Source organism: Hibiscus syriacus, unplaced genomic scaffold (genome assembly GCF_006381635.1).
Source record: "Hibiscus syriacus cultivar Baekdansim isolate YM2019G1 unplaced genomic scaffold, ASM638163v2 tig00111566_pilon, whole genome shotgun sequence".
NCBI lineage: Eukaryota > Viridiplantae > Streptophyta > Magnoliopsida > Malvales > Malvaceae > Hibiscus > Hibiscus syriacus.
In genome coordinates this window covers 79,147-97,120 of record NW_024063122.1, presented here as the reverse complement: position 1 = coordinate 97,120, position 17,974 = coordinate 79,147, and the positions used below count along the sequence as shown (strand labels likewise).

Genomic DNA, 17,974 nt, shown 5'->3' with positions numbered 1-17,974 from the left:
TGAGAATATCTAAAGCCTTATCGGTTTAAACTCTGTAATATTCATCACATTTACCGTTTATAATTTATTTTATTATTATTTATAACATTTAAATATAACCGGTAATATTACTACGATTGATAACATTTTAGATTTCGAATTATAACATTTGAGGTGACTTAACCAATTACTTTTTTTAACGGATCACACCGTTTATTAATTTATTTTAAGTGCGGAGCAGCAGAAGTACCCCTATTTTTCCTCCCTCACTTTGGTTATTATAATATGCATTTAACCTTCTTTAGAATTTTATATTTTTAACTTTTTACAAAAAAAATAATTTTAAAATATTAAAATATGCAAGGCGTGCCTTCTCCATTATTTCCAGCCCGCCAGAGTTGAATTTTCCTTTCCCTGTGGGGTAGTCAACCTTCAATTTTCCTTTGAAAGAAGAGTTTCAAAAGATTAAAGGCTAAAATGGCCGTCTTCTTCAATCTCAACCACACCACAATTTCACTATTCATCAAATATTTTCTTCTCCACCTTTCTCTCTCAATATTCTCCAGAAACTAGCAAATGGGTCTTTTGGGATTCACTAATTCAATCAACTGGGACTCCGAGTCTTACCCACAACTCACTGATTTGGTCTTCCTCCCTTTCTTTGCTCTTTTATTCCCTGCTATCAGGCTTTTCCTTGACAAATTTGCCTTTGAGGTACTTCAAGTTTCATACTTTATTTCCTAGTTGACCTTTTTTATTTCGACTATGCCGTTGGGTTTCTTTATCTTATGATTTTAGTTCTTTCCCTTCCTAACTGATAGTAGACTCGTACTTTCATTAGAGAATATATATTGCTAAACGACTCAGTAACTCAACTTCGACTTGAAACTCTTTTGGATTTACTAATATTTGTTGTAGAATTTGGCAAGGAGGTTGGTCCTTGGCAAATCCCACACGTTACAAGAAGTTCAAAAGCATGATAACAGGAAGAAACTCAATAAATTCAAGGAGTCAGCTTGGAAGTGTATCTATTTCTTTACATCTGAACTTATATCTATATATGTTTCCTATGGCGAGCCTTGGTTTACCAATACAAAGTTCTTTTGGGAAGGGCCAGGAGAACAGGTTTGGCCTGATCAAAAAATTAAGTAGGCTCTTCACTCATGAATAATATAAATGATTTTCCACGTGTTATGTTCCCTTAGTAGATGATTTTTTCTTGTTCTTGATGCTCAGATTGAAGTTAAAAGCATATTACACATATGCCGGCGGATTCTATACGTACTCGCTGTTTGCTTTGATCTTTTGGGAGACGAGACGTTCGGACTTTTTGGTGTCCATGGTTCATCACATAGCAACTATCATTCTCATTGTTCTGTCTTACGTATTCAGGTATTTCATGGTGTTCGAATGCAGCACGGTTTTGGTTCCGTATTGTTCTTTAGTGGAGTTCACTTCTGATTGCTCTAAAAGGATCCTATGTGTTCATATGTTTCTATGCATGTATATATATCCTTTAACGCATAAAATCCTGTGACATTTGCGTGGTCCGATACCCTTCTTTTCTAGCTTTCTGAGGATTAATCGATGTTCTATTTCCTTTTGCCTCTTAACAATTTCGGTCTTCCTCTTGCAGGTTTGCTCGTGTAGGTTCAATTACTTTAGCCCTTCATGAAGGGAGTGATGTGTTCCTAGAAACTGCAAAGATGTCGAAATATAGTGGTGTGGAATGGCTTGCTAGTGTAGGGTTTGTACTTTTTACCCTCTCTTGGACCATTCTTCGTGTGTTGTTGTTTCCGTTCTGGATAATACGGAGTACAAGGTATGCCTTTGTCTCAGCTTAACAGAAGCACTTTCAGTATTTTCGGGTATATCTTTGTATTTTGTGCCTTTGTTTACGACATCCTTCAGAAAAAGAATCAAGAACTTACTCGTGCTACATGTATTGTATGGTATAAATGTGTGTAAGCATATTAACTTGGGAGAAGTATCGGTCTAGAAAATGTAACTCTAATCAATAAAGTAGATGAAAATTCTATCGAATCTGATTAATAGAACCCGTGGTAGAAACCATCGATTTGTAGCACATCATACATCCAATGTTGCAGATGCAGATGCTATTCTTTTATATTCCTAATGCCATTGAACAGACACAATACAATCTATAGAAGTATCTGTGCCGGTTCAGAACTCAACTTTTGTAAGCTTTGACCTAACCCTTTATCTGATCTATGCGCCTCATCTTCATGTATTGTCATTGTTAACCGTATGTTTTTGTGCAACTTTTCTCGGCATGCCGATAACGGAGGCTAACCCCTTGCTTTCTTTCTTTTAATGCTTTTTTTAATTTACTTTTGACAGCTATGAAATTCTTCTGACATTGGACAAGGAGAAGCACATGGTGGATGGATCTATATACTACTATTTGTTTAATACTCTTCTTTTATGCTTGCTTGTTGTTCATATTTATTGGTGGATCTTGATGATAAGAGTGATTAGGCAACAAGTCCAATCCGGTGGACAAGTCGATGATGTTCGATCAGGTATGAACCGTCTAGAAATGCTTTTAGACTGTAGCTAGGCTTAGGAAGAAAATGAAAGAAAATTTTGAGCATGCATACGCTAATTCTAAGGTTCATGAGAATGCGCGATATCCGATAGCTAGACCAGCAAGTGAATTATTAGAGCTTAAAAAAGTATGATTCATGCAGAGAGCAAAGCCGAACACTTAATTCGGATAACTCTTTCTCACCTAACGTTTAACTGCATATCCTATTGTATACATGTCCATAGGCATTTGTTCACTTTGTAGAAAACATGTCTCAAGCTTTTTGTGGGCATGAGATATGACAACTGGGATTATGGTTCTGTTCATTTTGTTCATGATCTAAGTCAAGTTTGATCCATTAGATGCTGTTAGAAGATAAGCTCTTGCGCGTCTTACTTTTATGTTAATCTTGCATTGTTTGTTTTCCACTTTCAAATTCTAACAGAAGCATTAGGGAAAAGGACATTTATTACATTTATCTTCTAATGCTGAGTCTGAATGCCTCTGTTCCACAGATTCTGAAGGAGAGGATGAACACGAGGATTGAACAAGCAAGATTTCGGGATACCATATATTGCTTCTTTCACAAGGTACTTCGTAAATCATAACTAACACCATGTAAAAAGTATTTTTCTTTCTATGTGTCGGAACCGTCTTTAGGCTGGACCCGGAATTGGGCTTCGACTTGAATTGATTGGGCTAGAGTCGCCACCGATCACTTTAAAAATGATATTTAGGTGGATTAGACACCATCTTACCTGACCTGCGTTTTACCAGAAATGTGTCGAGTTCGGGAGTCGGTGATAGCCAAGAAAGGATTAGTACCCTTGTACTGCCCTTTCGGTATCAATTAATTTGTCGGTTGTCTTAATTGCGAAAATTAAAATTTAAATTGAAATTTAAAAATTCGATCATAATTATTTGCATTTTGATCGATTGAAATTAACTCTAAAAAAGTCAAAGAAGGTTATATTGAAAAAATAATATTAGATAAATTGAAGGGAGAAAAAATAAATAAATAAATAAACCGCATGGTTACTTAGGGTAAATAACAATTAAAAATTGAACAATAGACAAAAGTAAGCACACATTTAAGCTACTTGGACTCTGAGTTTAGGAGCACATCCACATGAGTCTACCAAGACTATGTTTAAAGCAACATATGTACAGATATAGATGAATATTATAAAGAATAGTAGAATACTTCAAAATGTTGTAATCCAAAACTGACACTTGTTATAAATTAGCTAATAAATTTAACTCCAAAAGAATAAAAAGAGAATTCATACTTACACCTAATCAAAATATTACAGAAGTTCACGATGAGCTATAGCAACAACGACATGTGAAGAACAAATTACAAAATTCGATTAAAATAATGACAAGAGGCACAATTTTGAATGTTTTCACGATTAAACTAAAATATACATATATATATATCCAAATAATGTGAAAATCCTAAAATGGAACCAAGAACAAACCCAAGAATTAAAAATACCTCCTCAATGTTACCATCTTCTTTGTTGGATTAAAACTACGATGGGTACTTTCAAGTTGAATGTCGATGGTGCCTGCCCTCGGCCACCTGCTCTACCGGCAATTGGCATGATTTTGGGCAATAGTGATGGCGTTGTTATGGCAGGACAAGCGTTCCTTGTTGGTGTTCCTCGTTCAACAAGTGTTGTGAAAGCTTTGGCGATCGCATATGATGTTCGATTGGCGATGAGTACTAAGTTGTCGAGGGTGGTGATTGAAAGTGATTGCTGGAATGTTGTTCAACAGTTCAATATTCGCGACGCTCATCAACTCTTGGCCGCTCATCAACTCTTGGCCGCTCATCCTCACATTTCAGCTAGGTTTATCCATCGGGAAGTTAACGGCGCTGCTCCTACTCTTGCAAATTATGCTTAAGTCGTATCTACACCTTTCGATTTCCAAGCTGATGCTCCAAATTGTATTACTAAGAAAGCTTAGCATTTCCTCCTTCTAGAAACAGATCGTGATTGGCAACTCCTAGACGCAGATGAAGACGAACAACAAGAAGACTTGGAAAAACGAAAGCTCCATGAATTTGATTCCACTTTCCCGGGAAAATAAAGCAGCTTCTTCTTTTTCGACCCATCAAAACTCTCTTCCTCTAAAACATTCTCCAAATCGTCTATATAATGCGGCTCGGCGTTGGATTTAGTGAAGAAGGATAACACGTTGGAGTAGATCATGTTGGCTTTGATGCGAGAGTCTCGACCGCCTATATTGAGTTGAAGCCAACCTTTATCCCGTTCTTCTTGTTCTTGATTGTTATCCTTGGAGCTGGGTCCCTCTTCATTAACAATACTGTTAGTTCTTGGTTCATCATGAACCGGAGGCGAATTGTTGTTTTGATATGTTTCAGTGTGAAGATATGGGAGGACGACAAGGAGATTAAACCTTGCAAATCTCACTTTCCATCCCCACCTCAACGAAACTGCACCCCCTGTTCTATTATCCCCGTGTCTATTTATACAGCCCCAATGGGGACTGTTTCTGATGATATGGGGGTGTTCCCGTATGTTTCGGGTCTCACGTCATTCTGTTCGTGGTTGGCCGGTCATCCCGGGATGGGTCAGTCCCGGGGATCTCGGCCAGCCGTTCTCCCTTTGACTGTGTAACCCCCCCTGCGGTGCTGATTGAAACCAAGAAACCCTAATCCCTTGCTGAACTGGTTCAGGCCCGTTCTGGTTGGACTTTTAAGCTGGTTCAGACTCAACTCTTGGACTGTTATTGGACCTGGAAACGGGAAAAACAATATAAAATAAGTAATAAAAATAATAATAATAAACAATGATAATAATAATAATAAATAAATAAATAAAACTATATAATATACATTTTTTTAAAATTGTTTTTTTATAAACTATATACTATATATAAATTTTCACAAAAAATTTAAAAACTATATAATTTTCAAAAAATGTTTTCAAAAACAATATAATTTTCAAAAATGTTTTAAAAATTATATATTATATATAAGTTTTCAAAAATGCTTTAAAAAAATATATATTATATAAGTTTTCAAAAAATGATTTTAAAAACCATATATTATATTTTTTTCTTCTAAAAATGTTTTAAAAACTATATATTATACAGTTTCAAAAGTGTTTTAAAAACTATATACTATATTCATTTTCAAAATGCTTTTAAAAAAACTATATATTATATATGTATTTTCAAAACCGTTTGCGAACTATAATATATACATAGATGTATATGTATATATATATATATAATATGTGGACGAAAATTAGTGTTTACAGCTGCTACTCTTTATCCTTTTTCGTGGAACGAAAAATAGGACAAAGATAAAAAGAATACAAATTTTCGTTCGGTGGAGTTGAAGAATAACTCCCTCTTGAATTGGGTTGCGGATGACTCCTCCGTCGCGAAGTCGAGTCCATCTTGAAATGATATGGAATTGAAACCGTAGTTCAAAATTTGAATCGGGATGCGGCTTCTTGTTACCCATTTGTAGTCAACATCGGTCTTCTCCTCGGTTTAAATACCGTGGTTAAAAAAATTGACTGGAAAGTAATTCTTTAATTCCAATATGTGGTTGACAGGCCCTTGAGCTTAATGAAATCGAACTCAAAAAGTCTTCATTGACAGATAGCTTTTCCTGACTTAAGCTATGCTGCCGGAAAGTGGTTTTTTGTCACCATGGCACGGTTAACCCAGTCTTCTTCTCGACTTGAAAACCTTGATTGCAGCTGGACAGTAGCGTGATTGATGTGTCATCGAGCTGAATGGAATTGAGCTCGACAATTTATTGACAGATAGCCCTTCTTGCCTTGAGCTATGCTGTGAACTTGATTTGCCTTTGAGCTGAGTGTAATCGAACTCAAAGGTCCTCGGCTGGTAGATAGCTCTTCTCGACTTAAGCTATGTTGCAGATGACGTGCCTTGAAGCTGAGCGTAGTCGAACTTGAAGGTCTTTGGTTAGCAGATAACCCTTCTCGACTTAAGTTATGCTGCAAATGATATGCCTTGGAGCTGAGCGTAGTCGAACTCGAAGGTCTTTGGTTGGCAGATAGCCCTTTTCGACTTAAGTTATGCTGCAGATGATGTGCCGTTGAGCTGAGAGTAGTCGAACTCAAAGGTCTTTGGTGACAGATAACCCTTCTAGCCTTGAGTTATGCTGTAAATGATATGCCCTCAAGCTGAGTGTAATCGAACTCGTGGGTCTTTGGCAGATAGCCCTTCTCGACTTAAGCTATGTTGCAAATGATGTGCCTTAGAGCTGAGCGTTGTCGAACTCAAAGGTCTTTTGTTGACAGACAACCCTTATAGACTTAAGTTGTGCTGCAAATGATATGCCTGGGAGCTGAGCGTAGTCGAACTCAAAGGTCTTTTGTTGAAAGATAACCCTTCTAGCCTTGAGTTATACTGTAAATGATATGCCCTCAAAGCTGAGTGTAATCGAACTCGGGGGTCTTTGGCAGATAGCCCTTCTCGACTTAAGCTATGCTGCAAATGATGTGCCTTGGGGCTGAGTGTAGTCGAACTCGAAGGTCTTTGGTTGGCAAATAGCCCTTCTTGTCTTGAGCTATATTGCAAATGTTGTCTTAAAAAAATGGTTTCCCTTCACAGGTCTAAGCCGGCCATAGTTCTTCAGGTGGTTCCTCTGAGCGGGTCTGAACTAAGTAATATGATTTTTTGGACGACTCATCTTCACGGGAAAGTCCACTGATAAATTCTGTCCGCTGGAAATCTTCCGTCATGGAATTGAAATCTGGCTTGAAAGTTTTAACTGGAAACATGCTGCTCTTTGTTGAGTTGAGCTGAATTGGATTTGATCTGAATTGGTTCTCGAACCTATCTGAAATTGGTTCTGAGATCTGTAGATATGTCAAGTCGGTTGAGGTGTAGCTTCTCACTGCTGAGTTAAGCAACCACCATCGTTCTTCAAAGGCGTTTGTGAATCGAGTATCCTTCATCCTGAAGTTGAAACTTGATTCTAAAAGCTGCAAAAAATCATGTATGCTAAAATGATGAATGTGATGCACTTAAGTATGTCTAAGATGCATGCAACATGAATGAATTATGTGTTATCTCTTGGATGGAGTCTCGTGCTTTGTCTGCCAGTCTGGTCATTGGAATCGATTGTGCCCCATTTGCTTCTCGAGCTTTGGATTTATAGACCTTTCATATCTGAGACCGTTCTGTTTGAAAACATTTTTTTCTTTTTCTTGTTTTAGGAGAGAAAATGATACAAATGCTGAAAAAATATTGTTCGCAATTGAATCAAATTATAAACGTGAGTTCAAAGAATATCAAAGGAATCAAGAGCTCCTTTAATGCTTTCAGAGTTACAGCTTTTTGACAAATGTTCAAAAAATGACGCAACTAGCATGATAAATTACTAGACCTTTTATTTCAGTCCTTTGAAATCTTCCATTTGTTCAAGCTTTGTAGGCTCCTCTAACAAAGGCAGTGCAAAAAATATCGGTCTAAAAATGAAATTCTTGAGTGCTCGTGTGTACTTGACTATAACAGGTGTTCCTTAACTCCCTTAGCCCATTATTATCGAAAATTTCTTGCTTAGATAAATTTGATTTAATTTGCCATTATCTGGCTAGCTGAATCCATAAAGCAGGGGCGTTTAACCAATTGCTTTAGAGGGACAACTTAACATTATAATCAGTTTTATAAAGTTAACTGAAGGGTTCATCTCATCACAAAGTCTTCGACCGAACAATAGCAGTGGAGCAAACACCGAATTGCCAAGTGTTCGAGCAATGTCATGGTTTGAACGTAACATATTCATAAGGCCAGGGCTTTCAAGTTACCTCTATAACCAATTGCCTTAGTGGAATAGCTCAGCTTTGCGGATTTAATTTCTTAAGATTGTGAAGAAGAACCTGTTATAGTCTAGGTGTTGCTGAAAGTCAAAAATTTTATCTTTAGAGTTCAATTTTCAAGCAACTGACCTAAACTAGATCCACCTACTCGACTATTTCATTTGTAAAGATCATGATCATCACTGAACGTCTTAAACGAAAAGTATAGTAATTGTCATATGCAAAAGATGCCCCATGTTATCCCCACCTTATGAAAGGAAAAAGGTTAAATTTCAAGAGCAGGGTACGGTGTTTGAGTGTATATTCTGGGTAAGGCCAAAGTCCTCGTTTTAAATCATGTTACTCTGTCAAAGATCTGTAACTTTGAACTATTTACAGAGTTTCTTAATTCAAATGATATTCAAAGAATTACAAGTTCGCAAACGTGATTTATTGCTTAACATCTTTAAAGTAACATAAATTTATTCGAATGTCCTTACACAAACTTGAGAGGAAAAAACAAATTCAAACAAAATGTCTCAAATGATGAAATGGTCTTCCTTACTTGAATGCCCCCAAGTTGTTAAAGTCTATCCAGTTCTGGTTACGCATCTTCTATACAACTCTCTTGAATGCGTAACAGTCCTCAATTATGTACCCTGGGACACCGCCGTGATATTCACAATGTGCATTCTCATTATACCACTTGGGGTATGGGGGCTTCATGGGTTCTACCGGGTATGGTGACACTACGTGGGTGTCAAGAAGTTGATGGTAAAGCTCTTTGTAGGTCATCGGAATAGGGTCAAAATGTTCCCTTTCCTTTCTGGGTTCTCTGGAATCTTGTTTAGAAGTACCTGACGGCACAGCTGCAGTTGATTTCAGTTTGGAGATTGTAACACCTTTACTGACATGGTTGATGTTGTTAATCTCTCCATCCCGCTCTCGCATAGGAGGTTTCCTACTAGCCTCCCCATCTTTAATTTTTCCTTGCTTTATGGCCGACTCGATCATTTCTCCGGTCATAACCAAGTCTGAAAAGCTTCCTGATGTGATCGCAACTAGGTTCCCGAAGTATGGAGCCTTCAGGGTCTGTACGAAGAGCTTTTGTGTTTCCTTTTCATCCAACGGTGGATGAACTTGCACAGCCAAGTCCCTCCATTTTTGTGCGTACTGCCTGAAACTCTCGTTATGCTTCTTTTCCATGCTTTGTAGCATAACTCGATCTGGCCTTATGTCATTGATATACTTGTATTGTTCCAGAAATGACTTGGCCAGGTCCTTCCAGGTCTTGATATTTGATCGACTTAGCTGGTTGTACCACCGAATGGTTGAGCCCCACAGACTCTCCTGTCATATTTCGGTAGAACATGGTGATGTGAGCGGATGGACAACTGTTCCTGTCAAACTTCTCGAATTTTGGGGACTTAATTTCGGAGGAAGATTCAAGTCCAGGACTAGACTGAGCTCCGCGACATCGATTTCATGGTAGTCATGGTCTCCTTTGACTACCTTCATTTGGTCCTCCAATTGTTTGATTTTTTCCTCCATCTTTTGCGCTTTGTCCTCTTCGTCTAAATCCGGTACATGGTAATAACCCAGATTGTTCTTAGGGTTAAATACAGAGGACAAGGGCTTCGTTTTTACAGCAGATGAGTCCCCTCGAAGTTCTGGTAAGATTTCAGGTGAGATAACCACTTACAGGGTAGGTTGTATAGTTACCCCTTCCTGTGAACCTGCCCCAGGCGCACTGGTCTGTTGTAGGCCAACTAACTTGGCAACGATTTGATCAACCAAGGACTCTTGGTTATTTGTGATTGTTTCCAGAGTATTTCGACTGTTCTGGTTTATCTTGTCTTCTAGCTCTTTCTGTAGTTTCAACATATTCTCCTCAATTTGTGTAATTCTGGCTTCCATCATCTTCTTCTTCAAACGAGTGTTATGCGGATAGGGTGTGTCCAATGCTTGAGGTGGTGTATCTAGTATTTGATCCTTTTTGATGAGACATGTATATATTAGTTAATGTGAATGCAAAGAAAATAACAAAATGCCAAATTTCTAAATGCATGATGCATGAAATGTCCGAGACATTGATCCAAAAAATGTGTCTGTTATTCTGAATAACCCTTATTAGGACAAAAGTGTTTCATCTTTTAAGAGACAAAAAATATTCTGACAGCTTCTGACATGTTGACTAGTCTTCCGCCTTCATCCGTCACCGGTTGAATAACCTGTCGAACCGATCTGGCTTCTCTGGATGAACCGTGCAAATGATGAGTTGTTTGCCCCAAAAATCTCGAAGGACTGCACCTCCGGCATTTATCTTTTGTTGAGCCTGTTCCCAACGAAATACGTCATTGGAGCCCTTAATTGATAGGAACTATGTGAAGTCCATTTGTCTGTTTCTTGAATTCGTCAGCAATGGTCTCCAATTTCAGTTATCGTTTTGCCATTGTCGTCTTTGAAGTGACTCCTAAGATCAGTGGTCTTCATCTTGCCCCTGTAACTTCTGACAGTCAGTTCTTCAAAGATAGACTTTCATTGTGCTTGATGTAGACCTGGTTCATTGAGTCCTTTATAATGCAGTATAGTGATATACTCTTCAATTGCGGGCACCACGTCTTCTGGATTAAATGTGACACATAGTCTCCTTGTAGACTGTCCTCTGCATTTTCATCTCTTATATTACAACCCCTTTGTCCATTAATGCAGATTATTCATGTTTAGCAAACACGTTTTTGGTGGATCAACACCTCTTTTAAATGATGCAAGTGATGAAAATAAAATAAAATAAAATAAAAATGAAAAGAGTTAGTGAGGTGAAGATAAAAAATATTCATGAAAAATAAAAGTCCTACCCCACATGATGTTTACCCTACATGCTTTAATTCCTACTCGGACATGATCTCTATCCCGCATGCTAATTTCAAACAAATCCTAACCGCATATTTGTCTAGTTCGCATGCTTTGAACAGAAAATAAAGTCAGAAACAAAGTAGCCTAGGGTTTGGAATGAGGTTTTGGGGTGGGCTCTAATTCCCTGTACTCTCCCGGTTTAGGTTCTAAAAAGGTACTCGAGTTCTCCTTGCTGGTGCCCCCTTGGACTTGCCAGACCCTTAGTCCTAAACTATCACAGGCTTGTGTGGACTAAGTTAAACTCGAGAGGACACATTCTCTTATGTCTGTGTGGTGAATAAATTCACACGAAGACATAAGGTATATGAATCCCGAAGGCTACTTGCTATGCATGTGCGATGAATAAATTCACACGAAAGCGTTACTTTCACCCCCACTTAAATAGGGTTTGGAGCTCGGGTATAGAGCGAGAAATGACAATTTTGAGAAAAATCTGAAATCATTAAAAAATGTCAGTACAACTATTTATTTGAAAATAATCAAAGATAAATAATTGGAATCAAATAAATAAATTTAAATTTAAATTTACCATTTTCGCATAAAAAGACAACCGAAAATTAATTTCGGCCTGACTCACTTACATGTCCCCAGTAGAGTCGCCAAGCTGTCGGAACCGTCTTTCGGCTGGACCCGGAATTGGGCTTCGACTTGAATTGATTGGGCTAGAGTCGCCACCGATAACTTTAAAAATGATATTTAGGTGGATCGAACACCATCTTACCTGACCTGCGTTTTACCAGAAATGTGTAGGGTTCGAGAGTCGGTTACAGCCAAGGAAAGATTAGCACCCTTGTACTGCCCTTTCGGTACAAATTAATTTGTCGGTTGTCTTAATTGCGAAAATTTAAATTTAAATTGAAATTTAAAAATTCGATCATAATTATTTGCCTTTTGATCGATTGAAATTAACTCTAAAAAAGTCAAAGAAGGTTAGATTGAAAAAATAATATTAGATAAATTGAAGGGAGAAAAAATAAATAAATAAATAAACCGCATGGTTACTTAGGGTAAATAACAATTAAAAATTGAACAATAGACAAAAGTAAGAACACATTTAAGCTACTTGGACTCTGAGTTTAGGAGCACATCCACATGAGTCTACCAAGACTATGTTTAAAGCAACATATGTACAGATATAGATGAATATTATAAAGAATAGTAGAATACTTCAAAATGTTGTAATCCAAAACTGACACTTGTTATAAATTAGCTAGTAAATTTAACTCCAAACGAATAAAAAGAGAATTCATACTTACACCTAATCAAAATATTACAGAAGTTCACGATGAGCTATAGCAACAGCGACATGTGAAGAACAAATTACAAAATTCGATTAAAATAATGACAAGAGGCACGATTTTGAATGTTTTCACGATTAAACTAATATATATATATATATATATATCCAAATAACGTAAAATCCTAAAATGGAACCCAGAACAAACCCAAGAATTAAAAATACCTCCTCAATGTTACCATCTTCTTTGTTGGATTAAAACTACGATGGGTACTTTCAAGTTGAATGTCGATGGTGCCTGCCCTCGGCCACATGCTCTACCAGCAATTGGCATGATTTTAGGCAATAGTGATGGCGTTGTTATGGCAGGACAAGCGTTCCTTGTTGGTGTTCCTCGTTCAGCAAGTGTTGTGGAAGCTTTGGCGATCGCATATGATGTCTGATTGGCGATGAGTATTGAGTTGTCGTGGGTGGTGATTGAAAGTGATTGCTGGAATGTTGTTCAACAGTTCAATATTCGCGACGCTCGTCAACTCTTGGCCGCTCATCCTCACATTTCAGCTAGGTTTATCCATCGGGAAGTTAACGGCGCTGCTCCTACTCTTGCAAATTATGCTTAAGTCGTATCTACACCTTTCGATTTCCAAGCTGATGCTCCAAATTGTTTTACTAAGAAAGCTTAGCATTCCCTCCTTCTAGAAATAGATCGTGATTGGCGACGCCTAGACCCAGATGAAGACGAACAACAAGAAGACTTGGAAAAATGAAATCTCCATGAATTTGATTCCATTTTCCCGGGAAAATAAAGCATCTTCTTCTTTTTCGATCCATCAAAACTCTCTTCCTCTAAAACATTCTCCAAATTGTCTATATAATGTGGCTCGGCGTTGGATTCAGTGAAGAAGGAGAACACGTTGGAGCAGATCATGTTGGCTTTGATGCGAGAGTCTCGACCGCCTATACTGAGTTGAAGCCAACCTTTATCCCGTTTTTCTTGTTCTTGATTGTTATCCTTGGAGCTGGGTCCCTCCTTATTAACAGTACTGTTAGTTCTTGGTTCATCATGAACCGGAGGCGAATTGTTGTTTTGATATGTTTCAGTGTGAAGATATGGGAGGACGACAAGGAGATTAAACCTTGCAAATATCACTTTCCATCCCCACCTCAACGAAACTGCACCCCCTGTTCTGTTCTCCCCGTGTCTATTTATACAGCCCCAATAGGGGATGTTTTCGATGATATGGGGGTGTTCCCATATGTTTTGGGTCTCACGTCATTCTGTTCGTGGTTGGCCGGTCATCTCGGGATCTCGGTCGTCCGTTCACCCTTTGACTGTGTAACCTCCCCTGTGGCGTTGATTGAAACCAAAAAACCCTAATCCCTTGCTGGGCTAGTTTAGGCCCGTTCTGGTTGGACTTTTGAGCTGGTTTAGACTCAACTCTTGGATTGTTATTGGACCTGGAAACGAGAAAAATAAAATAAGTAATAAAAATAATAATAATAAATAATGATAATAATAATAATAAATAAATAAATAAAACTATATAATATACATTTTTTAAAAACTGTTTCTTTTTATAAACTATATACTATATATAAATTTTCAAAAAAAAAAAATAAAAACTATATAATTTTCAAAAAATGTTTTCAAAAACTATATAATTTTCAAAAATGTTTTAAAAATTATATATTATATATAAGTGTTAAAAAATGCTTTAAAAAATTATATATTATATAAGTTTTCAAAAAATGATTTTAAAAACCATATATTATATATTTTTTTTCTAAAAATGTTTTAAAAACTATATATTATATAGTTTTCAAAAGTGTTTTAAAAACTATATACTATATTCATTTTCAAAATGCTTTTAAAAAAACTATATATTATATATGTATTTTCAAAACCGTTTGCGAACTATAATATATACATAGATGTATATGTATATATATATAATATGTGGACGAAAATTAGTGTTTACATTATGGTTACGTATTTTCTCCCTCGATGGACGAAGATTAATGCAGCGCCCTTCCCATTCTTATTCTTTCGGTTTTTCCTTGGATACACGAACCTTGACAAGAGGCATGTTCATCTTGACAAGAGGATGAGAAAATGTAGTGAACTCCACCTATATGTTTACTCGATTGTATTTTCTTGTACATTTCTCTTAGGTCTTTACTAGCAAAATTCGAAACGGGTTAACGCAGAGTGTGTTAATCGAGAAACGATGATAGATTTAATAATATCTACTTGTCCCGTTCCATTGTCATCTCTACACCAAACTCAATTTATGGTGTTATAGACTTTTTTCCTACTACAAATTAAAAAGCGTCTTTCATGCGTACAGTTTTTTTAAAAAAGGGCCTTAAACCCTCTAAATTATACCAAGGAAAAAGAGTACCTTAAGGGGCGTTTGGTTTGTTTAGCAGGAATGTAAGATTATAGTGTTTGATTGGAAGAAAATTTTAAAATCACACGAAAACAAATACCCCTAAATTTGATATACACTAAATAATTGGTTTAGACATATATCAAAACAATCAGATTCTAAACCTTAAAATTTTGGTCCAAATTTACATCTAATCGTTTTAAACCCCAAAAAATCAAAACCTAGTTCCTTTTAACTTCAATCTTTAATACATATACCAAATTCAAATATCGAATCCTTCAAACTTCATAGACAAATGAAATCGAAAAAGAATAATAGAAAAGTTTGATTCTCAATGACAGGGATTTAAAATACGGTTGCAACCACGTTTTCAGTTGCGTTGCATTTATCGGGGTTGCGGATATAATGGATGCTATTGCAATCATTGTAGGTATCGCTCGTGAATTTTTTCAAATGAGTTTATTTAAAAAAAAATTGTTTTTTTAAATTAAAATAGCGGAATAGTAGTCCGCTATTGTCGCAATTGCTTGCTATATGTTAAATTGTGGTCGTGACCCACCGCTGTTAGTGTGATTCTGCTTCACACCACTATTTTCTATGATAGCGATCTCGGATGTCGTTGCGATCGCGATATAATGACCATTATACCGCTATCCATTCGTTATTTGAATCCCTGCTCAGTGATACAACACGATCTAGCGATGATACTACTTGTTAAAACCAAATCATAATAAATATAAAAAGTAACCAAGATCTTATCATGTCAAATCATCAAGAACAATAAATACTAGATTTACAAAAATGTACTTGAATTAATTGATAGAGTGAAATCATTGAATCTTCATTTGGTTGTGATCTTCTAATAAGATAGAGTTTTCTTGAGTATAAATTCTTTGACATGATAAGAAAAAAATATGAGAAGATCTAGTTTTTGGGACCTATCCTTTTATATAGCTAATTATAGAATCAACTATTGTCTATACTTATAACTCTACCCCTCATTACTAACAACCAGTTAGTTAGGGGTTCGAATCCTGACGTTTGCGAATGGAGTAAATTGGGTTGGAAGGGTTACCCTCGCCTATGCAGTACCCGATCTGAATTAATCGATCAATAGATCAGATACAAGTGATTAATTAAAAAATAACTCTACCCCTTATTAAATTATAAATACAACTTTAATGATATTTATATTTTTATTCACATAGTACTTTTAATACATTATAACTTATAATCAAAATTGATCACTTAATTTTACGTCGTAAAAAGATAACAATATACACTAAAAATATGTAATTATGATTATAGATTTTAATACAAAGAGAACTTTCACCGGCTTAAGTGGTGCAACAAATACAGTCGCTTATGCGTCCAAATCAGAGGATCACAGCTCTACAGCTTTGTAGTAGTCTTACAATGATTTTCTTTGAGAAGATGAATAGTGTACGGCGCAAGTCAGGAGTCAGGGTTCGAAAGAAAACATATTATAAAAAGGTAAATTTAAATTTTATTCTTAAATTATTTTAGATTTATAAAAAGTTCAATGATTAATATTTTATTTAAAGTTTAAGAGTTAAAATATAAATTAAACTCTTCTATTAACATGACACAACACCAAATTAACAACATTCAATATCTTAATGACCAAAATTTAATTTTTTTAATCTAGTGAACAAAGGTGTATAACTATAAAAGTAACGGATCATTTTAGTAGTTTACCCAATTAACAAGAACAAGATATCAAACACATAAAATCAAGGCATAATATAATAAAATATTTCTAATATTTGACAATAGTGTCATTTTGGCCCGTATTTTTTTTGGAACATATTCATCTCTAATGTTTTATTTTGGGTCAAATACCCCTCGTAAAATGAAAACCGTTAGTCAATTAACAATCAACGCATGAAGATGGTGTGTCAAACTTATATGACACCACATGCTGATGTGACAGTGTCACATATATAAAGGTGATGACGTGGTAAATGTCACGTCAACACAAAATAAAATATTTTTTAAAATTTAATTTAATATAATTTTTATTTAATAATTATCAACCAATGAGATGATTCCACATGTCATCATCCTATTAAATTAACTATGAATTTTAAAAACGCTTGAAGTGAGCATCGAACCTAGGTTACTGCGATAAAAATCCCAGTACCTTACCACCAAGATAAATATCAAATATGATATTTGGCAAGAATTAATATTTATAATATATAATGATTCACTCACACATTTCATCAAAAATTTTCTTTATCACTTCTTAAAAAAAAGGGTCTGTACAAGAAAATAATTGAGTTGGTGGTTGTCATTATTATTTTCAATCGAAGAAGTTGGGTTTCCCACTAGTCCCATTTTCCCCTATAAACCAATGTTAAAACTCCTCTCTATCTCTTTATCTATCTAACTTAAAAACTTCTTTTTTTCTTCTCCTTCAAAGCTCTGGCCATGGCTTCCTCTCTCTCTCTTAATTTCACCCATTATTATGTTCTTGCAGAAGTGAGCAACGGTTTTCTCTTCCAGGCGAGAACATGTTTGTGTAGTTTGTGGTATGGAGAATATACGTGTGATAGTGTGAGATAAATGATATGAGACTTGTTATTCAAAATTCGCTTCATCATTCTCTTAGTTGCTTCCGTGACTCTCTAGCTTTGGATATGATGTGTCTGCATAGACTTGATGACGACTTTTACAGCATGGAGTGCAAATATGCTCTTTTGTATATCCTCTAAATAACTGAGGTTCCCACTCTCTCGACTTTTTTAACCGTAATAAAAGAATGTCTCATTTCTTATTGTTTTCACTACTTTAAGCATGTATTATGTGTTTGCGTTTCTAGAAATATGTGACCGTGAGCAGTCAAAATCCATCTCTTTCATCATTTGAACTTGCAGAAGACGCTTGGGATTACAACAACCATCGCTGGTTCCAAGGGGAACAAATAAAGTGAAGCTCTGTGAAAAATGTTGGAGGAAAACTCAAATTGGGGGAGTTGAAAATCAAGAAGAATTGGAGCACAGATTCAACAAATAGGGGCATCGACTTGGGTTTTTCAACAAAGGGGCACCGAATTCGGTGTCTAATT

General features: G+C 36.1%; 1 protein-coding gene across 2 annotated transcripts; it reads left to right on the top strand.

Annotated features, from left to right (window-relative positions):
• Positions 1-426: 426 nt before the first annotated feature.
• On the top strand, positions 427-17,940 carry LOC120165070 (LAG1 longevity assurance homolog 3-like). 2 transcript variants are annotated; one of them, XR_005519780.1, is made up of 8 exons: positions 427-693; positions 898-1,127; positions 1,216-1,371; positions 1,616-1,801; positions 2,341-2,522; positions 3,043-3,117; positions 17,387-17,630; positions 17,784-17,940. XR_005519780.1 is itself a non-coding variant. In XM_039174657.1 (6 exons), the coding sequence occupies exons 1-6, from the start codon at positions 556-558 to the stop codon at positions 3,072-3,074; spliced, it is 924 nt and encodes a 307-aa protein (XP_039030588.1). In that variant the 5' UTR covers positions 427-555; the 3' UTR covers positions 3,075-3,213. The 2 variants fall into 2 exon arrangements, 1 of the variants encoding a protein (XP_039030588.1); XM_039174657.1 differs by lacking the exons at positions 17,387-17,630; positions 17,784-17,940 and having other exon boundaries at positions 3,043-3,213.
• Positions 17,941-17,974: the final 34 nt, after the last annotated feature.